General features: G+C 28.2%; 1 protein-coding gene across 1 annotated transcript; it reads left to right on the forward strand.

Moving 5' to 3' along the window:
* The first annotated feature begins 1 nt into the window (after position 1).
* LOC113555298 (tetratricopeptide repeat protein 30A) lies at positions 2 to 3,311 on the forward strand. Its single transcript, XM_026959720.1, has 13 exons — positions 2 to 364; positions 460 to 525; positions 612 to 821; positions 877 to 1,008; positions 1,069 to 1,204; positions 1,276 to 1,440; positions 1,507 to 1,775; positions 1,840 to 2,036; positions 2,096 to 2,303; positions 2,390 to 2,565; positions 2,622 to 2,717; positions 2,813 to 2,925; positions 3,020 to 3,311. Exons 1-13 carry the CDS (start codon positions 248 to 250, stop codon positions 3,142 to 3,144), a joined length of 2,010 nt encoding a protein of 669 aa, XP_026815521.1. The 5' UTR covers positions 2 to 247; the 3' UTR covers positions 3,145 to 3,311.
* Positions 3,312 to 15,489: the final 12,178 nt, after the last annotated feature.

Below are 15,489 nucleotides of genomic sequence, written 5' to 3' on the forward strand. Positions count from 1 at the left end.
TTTAGAATACATAAACAATTTTTTATTTTCATATTCTGTGTTGAACAAGACTGCGAAAGGGAATATTCTTATTTTTAAATTATTGTTAACTTATTAAGTGATAACATAACAAACCCTAAAAATTGTATTTATTATACCATTGTTATGACGTAGTATCCATAGCAACTTACTATGTTACCATGTACATTTGTGATGACCAATTCCCCCATAATGTTTTACTATATTATGTAAGGTTCATGTACTTTGAATGTTATGTTTGGATTTTTATTGTTTTACTATTGTATTGTTGATTATTTTCTATAAAAATTTAGTTAAAATGTCAAAAATTGCTGATGGTAACTACACTGCGGTTATTTACACATTGGTAAATCCAATAAATAAAACTATAAAAAAAAAAGTTTATTTTTTTTATTAATATTATACAACATAATCACAATTTTTGATTTTTTTATGGTTTAGATCAAAGAAAAACAATATAATGATGTTATTGAAATCATTAATAACATGTCAGATAACAATAGAAATGTAAATTTCTTACAGTGAATTATAATAAAATAATATGTAACATATATTTATAAAAATTTGAATTTGTTAATTTTAAATGCATTCAGACAAGGCCTGGCTTATCTTTATTAGCCTACTGCTACTATTATACAGATGACTTTCAAAATGCATCAACAATATATGAACAACTGGCCGTACTGTGGCCACAGGAAGTAGATTATCAGTTACAACATGCTCAATCACTTTATTCTGCTGGACGATATGAAGATGCTTTAAGAGCAGCAAATGGAATTACTACGAGTGGTTATGAAAACAAAGTATAGTCAATACGAGCAATGATAATACTTATATTTTCACTGTGTTCTGTGTTAGGTTCGAAAACTAACAGCCGCAATTAGATATGGCATGGAAGACATAGCAGGTGCACGGTCTTTGTTGGAAACCAATTCTGGTCTTAATGATGATCCGGACACAGACATAAACTATGGATGCCTACTCTACAAGGCATGTTGATAATTTCAATAAATTGTTAAAGAACTGACCTTTCCAAAATAATCTTTTCAGGAAAGTCGGTATGAAGAAGCATTACAGAAATTTTTAAACGCACAAACAATGCTTGGTTACAGACCCCATTTGTCATACAGTGTTGCATTATGCTATTATAAACTAAAGGATTTCACCTCGTCACTGAAACACATAGGTTGTTTATTAATATTATTAAAATGCATACCATTATTAACAAAATTATTCAAAATTAATCATTACTCGAAGGTGATATTATTGATAGAGGCATAAGAGAACACCCTGAATTAGGGATTGGCATGACAACTGAAGGAATTGAAGTTCGTAGTGTCGGTAACACTCTGACGCTTCATGAATCAGCCCTGGTTGAAGCATTCAATTTGAAAGCTGCAATCCAGTTTGAAAAGAATGACAGTACAAAAAAAAAATATTTATAAATAATCTTAATCTTAGTGTATGATCATAACGGTTTATTTTTAGTTGATAGTGCTAGGGAAGCTATGACCGATATGCCACCAAGATGGGAAGAAGAACTGGACTCTGTCACATTGCACAACCAGGCATTGTGTTCGGTGGATATGTCACCCACACAAGGATTCCATAAATTACAATTTCTCATGCAGCAGTCAACTTATCCACAAGAAACGTTACAAAATCTTTTAATTTTATACTGTAAACACGGATACCATGATTTGGCTTCTGATGTTATATCAACATACTCGCCAGTCAAGGACAAATATCTATCTAATGTAAAAATAATTAAGTAGTGTGAAACGATATATTTAAATTATTATTTATTAATATTATTTTTAGTATATACGAGAATTTGTGGATGCTGTTATTGCACAACAAACTTCACCTGATGAAGCATATCGTAAACTTGACAATATGGCAAATAAATTAGCTGATTCTTTGCGTAAAGCCACACGATCAGTACAAGAGTCGAGGGAAGCCAGAGACGACAAAAGAGCTAAGAGTGCTTTACTTGATTATGAAAACACTCTTGAAAAGTATACATAAATTTCTAAATTACTCATTTGTTTAGAATTTACATTTAAATATTTTGTAGATTTATACCGGTCACAATGGCCCAAGCAAAAATCTATTGGGATCTAGAAAACTATGCTCAAGCAGAAACCATATTTTATAAGTCTGTTGAATTCTGTAATGAAAATGATACATGGCGATTACACGTAGCACATGTTTTATTTATGCAAGAAAAATTCAAAGAAGCTATTGCATTTTATGAACCAATTGTAAAAAAAAATTACAATAATGTAAATATTATTACTTACTAATAAATATTTATCTAATCTTTAAAAAAAATTAAACTGAATATATTATGATTAATATAAATTTTCAGATTCTTTCAGTGAGTGCCATCGTATTGGCCAACCTTTGTGTGTCTCATATAATGACTGCACAGAATGAAGAAGCTGAAGAGTTAATGAGAAAAATTGAAAAGGAAGAAGAGCGACTATATTATCAAGAGCCCGAAAAAAAAGTTTTTCATCTTTGTATAGTTAATCTAGTTATTGGGTAAAATAAATAACTTTTAATAATTTTACTGAGTGTAAAATATTTTTGATTTTTAGAACATTGTACTGTTCAAAAGGAAATTATGAATTTGGGATTTCAAGAGTTATTAAAAGTTTAGAACCTTATAATAAAAAACTGGGAATGGACACATGGTAGATTAAAACTTATAAGTATTTTGCTTACACAAATTTTGTATCCATATTAAAATACTTTAACAGCTTTAATGTTTTCAACTACATTGTTTCAGGTTTTATGCTAAACGATGTATGTTGTCGTTGATTGAAAATATGACAAAACACATAATCGTTATGAGAGATTCGTTTTACAATGAATGCTTAGTGTTTCTAAACCAATGTGAATGTAAGTTGAACAAAATATACTATACAGTATTTAAATAAAATGTATAAAATCAAACAAATTTAAATATATTTATGGTTATGTACTACATTTTTAGTTCATGGCAAAGAAGTGGCGACAATGCCTGAAGAAGAGGAATCGACTGGCAAAAAAGAGTTGAATAATGTGACCTGTGAAGCAAGGCTTTTGAAATCTCTTATACTTCGTCAGTTAGAGTACTAAGACCTAACGGCATAATAATATAATTAATATTAATTTTATGTAATTATGTCTATCGATACAAAATCATACACTTAGTCATTGGTCATATTAATTTTAAATATAATAATATGTACATTTAGTTATAATAATCTTTAGCTCTTATCTATAATCAGTGATATATAATATAAATAGTTATGTTCAGTTTATGGAGATGATTGATTTTTGTCATTATTATAAATTTATGAATTATTTTAAAAAGTTTTTATAACTAATTACATTTTTTATTTGAAATCAATGTTATGTCGATTACAATAATTTACTTTTCAATTTAGTCTGCCCATCATATTATATTATTTGAAAATAGAATTGTATTAGAAATAAGTAATAACTTAATTTTAATACCTAATTATTGTGGTTGCATTTACTTATAAGTTATAAAGAACATATTAATACATTTTTAAAACAATATTGTGCGTTTTATCAAAGAAGTAATTTGATGAAAATAGTAAGCATGACAAAAATTATTATAAACCTTATGGCCAATTTCAACTTTTAAAAAATATTTTAATATTTAATTAATAATAATAATAAATAATAATTTAACTGATGATTTTTAAGTAGTAGGTAGTAGATACAATGATATATTAGTTATTAAAGTATTTTATTTTGTTGTAATCGATACCTACAATTGTTAATCATTATCTATTAAAAAAACATGAATGTTTCATCATTATTCCTGTGTTACAGAAATACACAACACGAGATTATAGAATAAAACCGCAGTAAATTTGAATAGTCCAATCAGAGAACAATGGTCGTGTAGCAATGTACAATATGTTAAATTGTTAATATGGCAATATGCTTCCATGCTCGCATGTCGTATATACATAAGTGTGCCTCAATCTACCTAAATAATTAAATTTGTTCAATTTTAGATAATTTTTTTAAAGCAAATTTATAAAAAATTGAATAATTCATTATGTTTAATTTAAGATTTAAGCAGGATAAATTTGTCTTGGTTGATGTTATGGCATGCATGTTAAATATGTATATAACTCAAAATACTACAAAAATAACATTTTCTAAAATTTCAGAGGAAGATTTATTTACTGGACTGAAACTTTTAAAAAATTGTCAAAATGTTATGCAACTAAATGGTGCTACTAGTGAATTTGTTTATGAATGGATCATTGGTTGAAAAAAACTGGAAATTCCACAGTATATACTTATGTTTTTAAAACTTTGAAAATGCTTACAATCATACCTGTAACTAGCTGTATGTGTGAACACGTTTTTTCAAAATTAACCATAGTAAAAAACAAATTATGCGGTAAATGGGTTATGAACGTTTGGAGTCATTATTATTGCTTTTTACAGAACAAGAAATGGTATATATAAATGCAGTAATATATGAATTCAATAATATGAATGCCACTACCTGTTTTTAAAGTCTGCCTATGCATATATATTACTAATTTATTATAGTTATTTATACTGGTTGGACTGGTCGAAGCGTAGGACCGCAAAACTGTTTTTAAAACAAAATTATTGACCGTTTGTTATTTATAAATATGTATGTAATCATTGATCAATAAAAGTATGAACATATTATACTCATTAGAACAAAGAAAAAAGGCTGAGATCTAAATAAAAGTTAAAAATTATAATTAAAGTAAGAGTAATATAATTATTAATTATACATCTACTCGGACTTCTCGGCTTGTTAGTTGCTAGATACTTAAGTAATATAGAAATTATACATATAATTGTTAGTATAGTTATTAATTGTAGCACAGTTAGTTATTTTATATTTATATATAAAGCCAAAAAGGGGTAAAAACTCTTTAGAAAATGATACAATAATCAATAAGAAATAATTTAGATTAAACATATTATAATATGCATCATATTTAATCTATGGATAATAATAATAATTACATGAAAAAATATTTCACAAATACAAAAATATCTAATAATATAAAATTCATAATTAATACAAATTAGCAAATGAAAAGAGTTTAAAGTTAAAGGACTCTACTAAATAGTCAAAGCTAATAGAATGGTTTAACTTACTACAAATTATTATTTATTTAATTAATAATTTTAGAGATTTATATTGTACATTTTCAACCTGATTAATATAAAAAACTTAGACAAAAATTAAAAATAAATAAAATTGTTTGAAATAAAAACTCTTTTTTTTTTACAGTTTCTTTTCGTTGAGCGTTAGGGATATTTTTTGAAATGGAATTGATTTTAATCATATTTTCAGTTTGGATTTCTAATAATACTGCAATGACTTGATGTACATAAGGGTGTGGTGTGTAAAATTGTTTGTTAAAGTGAGAATGAAATGATTCTGATCCATTTGTGGTTCTGGGATAGTCAAATATTGGTGATGACGCCCACAAATGAGGGGGGAACTCTGAGTTTTCGTCTATGTAGGTGTCCAAAATATAACCGGCAAATTGTACACATTCATTGTCAGCTGGCATAATTGATAACAACTCAGTAAATGCATCTTCTACTTCGGCTGCTATAAAAATGATATAGACCGAAAAAAAATTTGAGCCACAATCCAACTTAAGAATTATTAATTAACTACGTTTTCGATAAGTTTTTATGTTTTATTATTTGCCTATACCAACTTTGGCCTAAATGAAATGTACATGTTATTAACTGACAGTTAGGAAATGTTTGCGTTGTAGCTAAATGTGCAGCTTTTTCAAAATCCGAATGAAAAAAATATGCTTGAAGAATTATGCAAATTAGTTCATTCCGCACGTTTTTTTTTTTTTTGTTTTTAACACGATCCGCACGTTCTTTTATTTATTGAAATACAATAAGAATTGGGTACGTTGTCAAATTTATTTACCATTATTTATTTATTTACGAGTCGTCATTACAAAAATTAAATTTAGTACAATTTCTTTTTATAGAGTTGTCATTATAAAAATTAAACTTAATAGTTAATAAAATTTCTTCCCTTGGTATATACAGCCAATAGTAATTAAATATTTTAATATATTATTATGTATTTTATAATTATTAAAATGATCGACGCTATCTACGCCGGATGCAGCACGCTCTCAACACAAAGTGCTTGACGCTCCGCCACGCCGTGGCAAAACCGCGCGAAGCGCTTTGCGCGGGTGTACCATCCAGGCGAAGCCAACCCACGATCTCGCAATAACTATTTCTAAATTCCGGACCTTTAACCGGCTCCAAGATCACACAGCAGTCCTCCGCGAGTTTCCCGTCGTCTGACGGTCCGTTTTCGTGGACTTGTCGGTGAATTTGTCAGCGGCTTTGTCAGCTTCTATCAAGATGTTTTCGATTTCTGTGATCCGGTCCAGGATGGTTATTGAAACTCCTGGAACACGTAGTCCAAGAACGCTCTGGTTGCGTTGATATCGGTGAATTGAGAAGCCATTATTTTATGAGGAATTGTGCAGCCGTGCAAGTTGTACACGTCTTGAATTTAGATAGACAAAATGAAAAATAAACATGTTAAGAATATCTTCGCTTACCGCCGTGACAGATGATTTCGAAAATGGTCTGGACGACGAGTACAGCGTTGTTTATTACAAACCAGGAAATACCTGTATGTTGATCAATTCTAATCAGTAATCACGGTCGACATTAGGATTTTGCGGGCCCGTTTATTTTTCCGAACACTATTATTTTTATTGATATATTATATTATATAGTAATATATCATACAGATCTCAAAATAGTCAAGAAAGTACAATATAAATAACGGTATACACATTTTTATTTTTATAATATTATATGCTAATGTGAATTATAAGTTTAAACTTTTACATTACTATGAAATGTTATCAAACTGTGACATTATGTATGCCTATAATCAATTTGACCATGAATATGTATTTAATTATCTACGTTGCACTTGTAATGTATTTTAGTCATTTTTCTATGTATAATATATAATATGTCATGTTACAGCGTGTAATAGACTTTTGAATTTCAAACGACTGTAAAAGACAATTGTGCTAAAGGTAATTTTAATATTTAAAAAAAATGGTATAACCTTTTAGACATTTTTCAAAATGTTTTACTTAAATATAAAAAAGTTAAATGTCTTTAAATAGCGAAATTGAGTTTTGAAGATGATAATACAAATATTTCGCGAAAATTTCCAGTCTCTACCGTTATTAATTTATGAATTAAAACAAAAATAACATTAGGCTTTCTCCGCCGTACGCAAAAACATTGAATCATGTATGTACATTGTATACTATATATCATATAATATGTTATTAAAATTATAATTAAATATAATAGTAATTATATTAATCATCGGTTTCTAGGTGTATTTAACGAATATTCCAATCAAAAAAATAATAACAGTTCATGTTGTCTAAATATATCGAATTTAGATGATGTAACGAAATCGGCCAGTTAAAAAATACTGCGCTCGTTATTGTTAATTGTCTCATTTATTTATTTATATTATTATTGCGTACATATTATTTAGTCGTATAGGTATATAGATATTATAAGTACTATTTATTTATATACATTTTAAGCAACACTAGTCGGTGCGTACTAAATCGTCAGAAATTATTGTAGTTTATTATTGTAACACATCTTTTTAAGTTTTCCTATTTGATCGAATAGCAATTTATTTCAATATTTTTTTTAGGTGCCTATCGCCTACGCCAGCTCATCGGTGCGGCAGATTATCACAGTCGCCCATTCCTTCTTCTGCCGTACATGGCCGTGTGAACAGTGCTTTACAAAAAAAGTAATAGTGCTTACTGCTTAATAGTAATAACAGTTTGTTATGTTCGTAATGTCGTTTATATACTAACGCTACTAACGTAAAATAAACTTTAAATAAACACAAACAAAATATAAATTCAACAGTATATCTTTATTAAAACACATAAATTCGTTCTCTGATCACAGTACTTTATACGTACCGTGACTTTCAGAAGAGTCACTTTTTCTCAAATTCCGATACTCTTTAATAGGTATCTAATACATTTTGTTGTCTCAGCTCATTTGCTGAGTATTGTTTAGCATTTATAAACAATCTAATATCTATTATTCAAATAATCGATTAAATAATCGCAAAGCCCTAAACATAATAAAGAGGTAATATATTGAAGTCATTAATCGGGATAAAAACTATTCTAACTTATGATGGAGACAAAATTACAATATGAATCGTTTTTTATTTAACAATGATTTTATTTTATTATCATATGTTTAAGGTTAGTTTTTTGTTAATTGATTGAAATTTTACTATAATTTGAATACACCACTATGATATTGTGATGACTGATATTGACATGATATGTTTGTGCACAGACTGCACTTCAGTGTATAATATATCTATATGTATATTTATTAAAATTTTCTTTTTTTTTTACTCAAAAATGCGATCACAGGCATGTTACATAATTTTTTATCAAGTGAGTGCTGAGTGTCTTATACCTGTTGTCTAAATTATCAGTATCTGATTATAATGTATGAATAATTTAATCTACGTAATATTTTGCAGATGTCAACATCTTGTTTTGTTTTTTATGTTGATATTATTGTAAAATTTCAATCACTTAATTTTTAACCTTGTTTTTTTTTTATAATTTATGAACACTCTTTCTCTTTATAATTAATTATTTGTGTGTATCTCTCGCCCTTTTTTTTTACATAAATATTGTAATAGTAATATACATATATTTTAGATATATTTATCCCTTAGTTCTTATATAAAAATATTTATAATCCTTACGTCAATTATGCTAAAATTATATTGTAATTTGCCTAAACATCCATAGATATAGATAGGCCTATGGCTAGGAATGTCTTATTTGTACTAAATAAATATATATATATATATATACATCTTATAATACTTTGTCCTAATATCTAATATTTATGTTTCGTCACTTGCGGGAGTCCGTTCCATCGTTTGAATAGACTACCCATATATGTATCAACAGTCCTGCAACCTGTGTTAAAACAAGGAAGCCTGTTGTCGTTGTGTTAGAAACCGTCGTGTTCATCTAAACTTATAAATTTTCTCGTTCTTTTTTTTTTTGCTTTACATTTTTTCAAGTCAGATATTGATATTGAGAATTTTTTGAGCTCTTTTTAAGACGTGTTGTAAAATTACAACAGTGTACAGTTAAGATTCATATAAAGTAGGTAGGTTATTTTTTGCAAATAATTGAAATAATCAATATTATTGTTGTAAATGCACTTATCGTAATTTATAATAAATACATCATTTTAATATTAGACATGGAAAAATTAGATGATACAATTAACAATTTATTGTTTGTTAATTGGGATTGGAGTGATGATGAATTAGATTTCAGTGATGTAAAAAATGATCAAGACGAAAGGAATGCTTTTGACTTTGATGATGAAGAAATAGAAAGTTAACATTTATATAGTTATTAAAAATTTTGTTTTTATATTTACACAATTATTCCATTTTGTAATGAACTACATATTATATAAACACACACCTAGGTATTAGGTATATTATCAAATTGATCATTATACATGAAAACGGTAAATTTTTTTTTTATAAATAATTTGTTTAAGTTTGTTTAAATTGATATTTATGTACGCAGTCGGAAGCCGAGATAAATAGGATGCCCATTGAAGAACTTCTCCGTAACCCAGTATGGGTTTCCGTGTACCGTCGGGACTGGAAAGAACGTACAATGGACATTCAAAATTCATCAAGGCAACCAGACGGCGAACTTCTCCTGCATCAAACGCCTGATGCGCTAATAGAGGTAACCATGGCGTCGGGAGAACCATGCACAACTGTACAGGTTCAAAAAATGAAAACGGAGGCGCAGCAGGCGCGAATTCGTAAAAACTTGCAGAAACTAAAGGACAAGAAAAAGGCCAGGAAACAATTGGAAAAAGAGCAACATATGCTTGCCATGGTTCCTGCGCCGATTGCAAATCCGGAAGCCACCAGTTGACCTCCGTCCGAACACTTTTAGTACCCCTTATCGTCTACGCTACCAGCCTTGCCCCCTCTCCCCGCCATCCCAATTTTACAATTACTATGATCTTAAAAAATTTTTATACTTTTCATTCGGGTATAATATATATATGTATGGCTATATGTATAATAAATGTAATGCCTATTATTATGAGAGATGAAAGATTTGTTCTATACCTATTAGTGTATCGGTAAGTCGGCGGCGGCTTGATGGGTGCCGTATATATATATATACATATGTATTATGTATAATATGTATTGCACACGCACCGACGATTTATAACACACTAATTATTACGAGGGCGCAATGCAACGACGTGTCAGTTAGCAACTCACGAAAACGTACAGTCAATGCAACACACTCGTTGTCACAATAAGAGGCGGACGAATTATGAAATATAATTAACTACAGGTGTTCGTTTGGTTCCGTTGATAGAACCATGTGCTGATGTAGACGATTAAGTCACCTGATTGTGGTGGTGGATGATGTGGTGACGGACCACGCACATGCTCAATGACGGGTGTCGGAGCGATGAATGTGGATGCTGAGTAAAACGACACTCACAACAGTTCGAAAAAGGCCGACGGCAAAAGAAATAACGCTCGGGCCGTTGTGCATTAGTACCAACGAGCAGAAAAACACTGTCGACCGGACACAGCACAAAAGCCCAGCTTGTCGCATTTATCGGCATAAGAAAGAGAGTTCGAATGTTCTTGATTATCCACGTTATCGCAAAACCGATTTGGGAAGTTCGATTGCCGAAGGAAGGCTATACCTTTATAATTATTTATAAGACTTTTTGTTTTATTATTATTTAAAATATTAAATTAATATATTAAATTTACAAATTCAATTAACCTCGACATTTTTAATACTCCCAATATTATTCAGAATATATATTATAATACATACAGTTACTTTTGAAACGTTAGAAAAATTATGTGTAGATAAACAAGATATTGTGTATCGCACAGGGACTGGAACCGTACTGAAAAGAACCAGTTTTGGAACCGGAACCTCATCGAAACCCTAATTTAATTTAATTTAAAAACCGGAACCTTACCGAAACCGTTACTTTTTTGTAAAGGTTTTTTACGAATAGTTTCGGTTTTTAATAGAGTAAATAATATACTATAGATATAGTGTGTGATGATAATAACTAAAAGTTGGTGATTTTTTAAAATTTGAAATACCGAATATTGATACAATAAGTGGTAATTAGTAAATAATCCATATATTACATAACAATTAAAGTATAAACTAGGTATAAAAATTAAAAAAAAACAAAAAGGGTTATTTTAAACAAGGTTATGATTAATGTACATAACATTAATAGTGTTGAGTAATTGTTTTACTTTTTAGTCTTTTTCTTTAACCTAAACAATTAGTAGGATAACTGGTTGAAAATTGGTATTGACCTGTCATAATTGATGCCATTTGACACTACTAATATTTTATAATATTTTTAAAAAATCGACACAACCAATTTTTTTTTTTGACAGATGTATAAAACCAAAATAGGAAACGTATTTTTCATTTTTTAGGAACCTAACCGAAACCGGAACCGGAAAAATCATTAAGGTTCCAGTCCCTGGTATCGCATAATCTATAATATACCGTCATTCTTTTCACAAATTTATAATATTTAGGTACTTATAGACAATATATTTTTATAATTACTTGCTATATCAATAGACAAATGTATAACTATTACAATACGCTTACATTTATGTGGTTATTCTAAATATATATATATATATATCTTAAACATAATCATGCTTATTTATATTGCAATTTGTTGTATACAAGGCTGCAAGGCTTCAACTCTAAGCTTTGCTTAACCAAAGTTAATAAGTATAGTTAAACCAAATTGTTTTCAGTATACTTGTACTTTTGTACAAGTATAGTTGAGTGATGATGAATTAGATTTCAGTGGTGTAAAAATGATCAAGACGAAAGGAATGCTTTTGACTTTGATGATGAAGAAATAAAAAGTTAACATTTATATAGTTATTAAAAATTTTGTTTTTATATTTACACAATTACTTCCATTTTGTAATGAACTACATATTATATAAACACACACCTAGGTATTAGGTATATTATCAAATTTATCATTATACATGAAAACGGTAAGTTTTTTTTTTATAAATAATTTGTTTAAGTTTGTTTAAATTGATATTTATGTAAGTGCTTTATATTTGGTACAGCAAGATTAATTCGGCCCTTTCTTCAAATTCACCATTAAAACTGGCCCATAGAACTTTTTTTACTATTGGGTATAAAAATTAAAATTGTATTGGTTATTGGTTTTTCGGATAAAAAGTTGTACAGTAAGGTACTAAGCCACTAAAGGTGTATTTTTCCACAAGACTATAGTTAATATTTATTATTCATAATATGAAAAAAAATCATTTGTGGAAATATAATTTTACCGAGGCCCATTATTTAATATTTTCCAGGCCTGGTAGCTCTAAAGAAAGTCCATGGGCAGTATATGCTGCCTCTGCCGGGGCGGTGCCCACACCTATGGTAATTGGCCGAGAGCAAGCTTTGGCAATTTACAACCATTGTACATGTATTATTCATAATGTTAAAACGTCACTAAATTCAAAAGGTAATTGATTAATATAAATGATATGTATGAATATACAACTATGTTTTTAAAAGTATTAAAATTGATTTACCTATATTAATCATGTATACGGTTATTAGGTACAAAGTAATTTAAGTTTTATACAGTAAAAACTCTATATCAAAATTATTTTGAATTAACTAATTTTTCTCTTATAAAGGATTTGTTATAAAAAGACTTGACTAAAATACTTAGGATATATAGGTTATATGGGTATTGTGAATAAAATTTCTGTCTTATAGGTGCCATTATAAAGAGGTTGTATTCTACTGCTAAAATAATTTTTGATAATTTTATATACCTAATTAAAATGATAAAATAATAATACAAAATTAAACACGTCGTTGCCGTCCGATTTGAGCGACAAAATTCATCGACAAGCTTCTATAGCCGCCGCGCGGTTGTCATTATATTATTACTCGAATATCAATATTATTAAACCTACAGTTTATACGGGAAACCGCTATTTTTATGTGCGATTCAATATGTCGCACAAGCTGCAGCGTTGCATAGGCGTATTATAATCCATTTACCCGTATAATAACATCACGAGTTCATAACGATATTATTATGCAATAACAGTGGCTTAGACATGATGTTTAATAGGGGGGGGGGAATCAAAATCAAGCTAAATGGAAGGAGAAAATTGAAAAATCCCTCGCCCACCCAAAACTTTTTACTTTGGCAGTAAAATATAGGAACAAATGAGGAACAATGAATATAATTTAAATTGATTCAAAAGCCACAATATGGAAGATTATTCACCCCAATACTCCATAAAGTCAAAACTTCTGTATTATAAAATGCTACATCATTAAATGTATAAATAAAATAAAGTTGTTTTTTAACAAAGTTGATTTTTATGTAAAAATAAAAATCTGAATACATGCATAATTTAAGCATAATAATGGGGAGAGCATGCTTAAAAAATCATCTTGTATATAAACTTGCTTATAATCATTAAAAGTTCAAATGTTTACAAAATATATCAAAATCACGAAAATTTGCAAAAAACTTTGAAGTTGAAAATTCGTAAAAGTTTTGTGATTTATACCTAAGATTAAAAAACCCGATACAAGGTTATTAACCATAGTTTTCCTTCAAGTAACTCTAAAAAAAATATTCCAGTATCAATATAGAAAAAATGTTATGAGCGTATGAAATTTACTTTTTTACAAAATTGTGTAAAATAACGATATATTACAATTTAAATATAGGTAATAATATAATATATATTATATATATTTTACTCTCCATCTCTACTATACAGCTGCAGAGCGATACCCACTTGCCTACCTTTATTTATTATAATTTAATCAAATTAATAATTTAACTGATTTTAAAATAATAATATTTTTTGTAACCATGGATTTGATATATTATTTATTATAAACAAATATTTATGTTTCTATATCATATAATCGATATTTGAGTTGAAAATAGCTGGTAAGTCACAAATATATCAAGTTTATTACAAATATTGTTTTTCGACGAATACCTATTATTATCATAACCGATTATTGTAAACGAATTAAAATCATGTTTTGGAATAAAATATATCGAGCCGCCTTCAATAATTACCTACAAATAAAATTATTTAAAAATAAAAATATTCTTGTCTTTTTATTATTATTCTGTCTCTATGTAATATGCACTGTCGTCTGTCGATCGTCGACGTACGCCGATCGCGCAGCTGCGCACTCTAATAATAATTAATAATAGAATATTAACCATTAAATTATTTTACGCTGTGTATAGTTTTATTTTTTGCTTTTCATTTCAATAAACGTGGTCATCACCAAATCTTAAACAAATTATGTGAAATAAAAATAGTTTTTAACTTCTAATATCAAAAATTAAATAAAGGCCCACAAAAAAATTACGCCTACTAAAATTTTACGCCCCGAATCCACCCCACCCCTTAGTTCCACCTCTGCACATTTGATAAAATAAAAGTGGGTATATCATTATTATTACATTTTCATAATTTACCATAGTTGTTCTATTAATTAAATTATTTAATAACAATTAAATTAAATATTCTTAAAATAACTTAACATTATCAACCAGGAACTTGTAATTATCTATTCAAGTCTAATAATTAACAAACTTTAACATAGTATTTAGATTATAATTTAAAAAAAGGAATATTATAGTTGTAGGAACAAGTAGTATGCTTTTACTACTGATTTAAATATATGTATATAGTTATAAAAACATAATTACAATTTAAAATAATAAATCATAAAAATAAAGTAAAAAATTAGAGTAAAATGTTATAACTAGTCATCAGTCTCCCCGGATTGTAGACTTTCATAAAATTCCCAATGGTTTAAATATAATACATAATTCCTGTTTAAAATAATAATTTATAAAAATAAAGCAAAAAATTAGTGTAAAATGTTGATACAATAGTAATAAAATAAATAGATACTTACGAATTTACATCTCTCAGATTCCGTAATGAGTTTTGCTCTTTTTGATCGTAACATTTTAAAATAATAGTTAAATAAATTTCTTTTAATGTTAACAAATAATTTTTATCGTCAACTCCATATTATTAAAACATATTAAATAGAAAAATTTTAGAAAAATTGTTCTATTTATCAAATAAAATGACGACCTAGCATTATTCTAGTATTACCTAGCTCCGGGTTGCTGCTAGTGACATAATAAATTTGGCAAAGACAATGAATAATTTGATAAATATATTTAAGTCATGATACTGAT

The sequence above is a fragment of the Rhopalosiphum maidis genome, chromosome 2 (assembly GCF_003676215.2).
Source record: "Rhopalosiphum maidis isolate BTI-1 chromosome 2, ASM367621v3, whole genome shotgun sequence".
In the NCBI taxonomy this organism is placed as follows: domain Eukaryota; kingdom Metazoa; phylum Arthropoda; class Insecta; order Hemiptera; family Aphididae; genus Rhopalosiphum; species Rhopalosiphum maidis.